At 49.4% G+C, this 2,757-nt stretch overlaps 1 protein-coding gene across 1 annotated transcript in view; it reads right to left on the minus strand.

Annotated features, from left to right (window-relative positions):
• The window catches only part of LRRC47 (leucine rich repeat containing 47), a gene marked incomplete at its 5' end in the record, with an annotated part of 3,183 nt that extends 430 nt beyond the window's left edge, over positions 1 to 2,753 (minus strand). The window contains 5 exons of the mRNA XM_008935410.1: positions 113 to 202; positions 604 to 706; positions 1,033 to 1,148; positions 1,682 to 1,798; positions 2,457 to 2,753. Of these exons, the coding sequence (XP_008933658.1) occupies positions 113 to 202; positions 604 to 706; positions 1,033 to 1,148; positions 1,682 to 1,798; positions 2,457 to 2,753 (723 nt within the window). The remainder of the gene's footprint in view (positions 1 to 112; positions 203 to 603; positions 707 to 1,032; positions 1,149 to 1,681; positions 1,799 to 2,456) is intronic.
• Between the last annotated feature and the right edge of the window lie 4 nt (positions 2,754 to 2,757).

The following is a 2,757-nucleotide window of genomic DNA, read 5'->3' on the forward strand; positions in this document are numbered from 1 at the left end:
AAACAATACTGCTACTAAAATAAAAATCCACTTCTGTATTCTTTTCAATGCACGTGAGCAATTAAACATTTTGTTAAAAAGCACACCAAGATTGTTTTCCTGAACTACTTACCAGAATTAGGGTGTCCATGACATCTTTGCAGATCTGTAAACTGGTATTACTTGTCACTTCCAGAAACAGATCGTGGGTGTCCTTCCTGATCTGCAGGGATTTCACAGGTAAGTCAAGTGAGGAATCAGAGCACGCTCACCCACACTGCAGTACACAGGCTGAATGAAAGGCTTTCACTTGACTCCAGCAGAGGCAAAGCACTGCCCCTCTGTCTGAGTCAAGCCCCCTGCCCTTGCCCTTCCACAAAGCCACCTCTGCAAAGGCAGCAGCTTGCCAAAGCCTGGCAGATTTACAAAGGGACAAACACGACTCCAAGATCCACTGCAACCTGTCTGTCCAGCAGAGAAGCTTCAGGCTTTGAAGTTTATATTTGGAACACAATCACAGGTTTCACAGGACTGTGTGTACCCCTGAATCTCGAATTAAGTATCTCTCTGCAGAAAGAAACACTGTTTAATTCTGATCAATGTACTTCCCCTTTCACAGAGTACCTTTGTCTTCTCACTGTTGGTAATTGGTGGGAAGGAAATGACAACGCCCTCGGCATCCACGAGACACGGGTAGTTATCTTTGCCACCCAATAACCGCAGGTACCTGGCCAGAAGAAAAGCAGTACAACGTGAGCAACTGGAGCAGCAGCCTGACACAACGGCAGAAGGCAGTGAAAAAAGCAAATGATTGTGTTCCTGATCTGCCATGTAGGAAAAACAGACATCAGAGCACTGAAATTCAGCAGAACTGTACCATGGTGATACAGCTGAGGAAAGGCACTGGCTGCAGGGAGTGATGGGCTACAACCAGGAGTAACTCACGCTGCAGTGTCTGCTCTAAGTAACCAGGCATGGCTCTTTTATGGCTCTTCTCCCATAGGAGTTACCCCCATTCACACAAAGTAAACCACAAAACATCAGCACAGTGACCTGTGCAGCCCAGAGATATTCTGACGCTTCTTCTGCTTCCTCTGCTCCTCAGCTTCTAACTCCAGCTGGCGGAGAAGATCCTTTGCCTTGATCTCTTTTCGACCGAGGGGCGTGATCTACACCAGACAAGAAAACAAACATTTGACTTTAAGAGTGACTCAAAGACTGGGGTTATTAAAACTCCCCCATAAGCAAGTCAGTAACTACAACTGCACGTCTGCACACTGTCACTCCTCTCACCCCTTCCAGTGCAGAAATACACCTGCTGTTTCACACAGACTGCTACCACCACCCCGAGTCTAAACCTTCGTGTGAGCTACAACACCCACCAGAGAAACAGGCTCACTCCTGGGTAGTAAAAGCAGGTGTGATTTCTTAGCATCACTTACTTAAAAACAGGGAAGCCTGCTGTGCCTGCTTTCCCTGATCAAGTCCTTGGACAGATGCACTCCTGAGTAACACTAGGTAGCTCTGTGAGCTTTCTTACAACAGGATATGCAAGAAAATTAGCACAGCTTCTAAATTAAGATCCTTTGAGTTAGTTTTCTAGGATCTACAGGGTAGGGAAAAAAAAATCTTCCTATTCTATACAGTTCCAGAAAACAAAAGGGAAAAAAGTGTCAATGCCAAAGGATGCCACTAGCCCCACCTTCAGTTCCTCAGGAGGCTGAACATCGTATGTCAGAGGAGCTTTGATCAGCTGCAAGTCGTGGGTGGCGATCGTGGCTGCTGTCCGCTTCTCACAGATGTCTTCATGCAGCTTGGTCTAAAACAAAGAAAACCATCAAAATATACCAAAAACATCAATGTGATTTGTTCACATTGAACCCTAGGGTTCAACATTCTTATGTATGTAAGTTTATAGCATTATGGGCTGGGTGAGTAGCCCTTGGACATTGATCAAGGCTCTTTCTTCACCTGCAAAACGTCGTGTCTGAATTACAGCCCCAGCGTACGGCAGCAGGGGATGTGACTCCCAGCTGGGAGAGGAACAGTTTCACAGCAGCAGATGACCACAGCTGCAGAAGCCTCGTCCTGGGCAGGAAGCCAGCACCTGCCAGGTGACGGCCAGGTGAAAGCCAGAGGTTTCCACAGCAACACAGTTTCAGCAGCAATAAGTGAACCTGGAGCCAAACCAGGTTACTTCTGGCGTGGACACGTGTTTATTGTTAGTTCTCAAGAGGTTCCACAGCACTAACGAGCTGTTGTGACAGAGGCAATGCAAACGTGGACACGCTCATCGTCCTCTCTAACCCCTGAGCTCCCAGGCCAGCTCTGCTTCCCGGGGCTGGCGGGGTGGCAGGGACCCTCACCCCTGGCTACACAGAGAGCTCATCCCAAGTTTCCGAAACTTATCTTCTAGCAGGAGACTAGAACATTCTACTTCCCATTGGGAATGAGTAAGGTGCGACTGCAGCAGTTACCTGCACGGACAGGAACCTCTTCAGGGCATTTCCCGGCTTTAAGTTCACTCCCCTCAGCACGCAGCACACGATGAAGGGCCGAACATCTTTGGTGCCCGGGCTCACTTTGACCACCAAGGGCGCCGGGTTTTCGGAGACATGCAGAACCTTCACCAGCAGCTTGCTCGCCTCCTCCAGCTCGTCCTGCTCCCCGTCCCCGCCATCCTTCCTCTGCGGCTGCTTGTCCCGTTTCTTCTTCCTGGCCTCCTCTCTGGCGCTCTCGCCCTTCCCCTTGCCGCGGCCGCCGGCCCGCAGGTACTCC

The sequence above is a fragment of the Merops nubicus genome, unplaced genomic scaffold, assembly GCF_000691845.1.
Source record: "Merops nubicus isolate BGI_N331 unplaced genomic scaffold, ASM69184v1 scaffold28062, whole genome shotgun sequence".
Taxonomy (NCBI): Eukaryota; Metazoa; Chordata; class Aves; order Coraciiformes; family Meropidae; genus Merops; species Merops nubicus.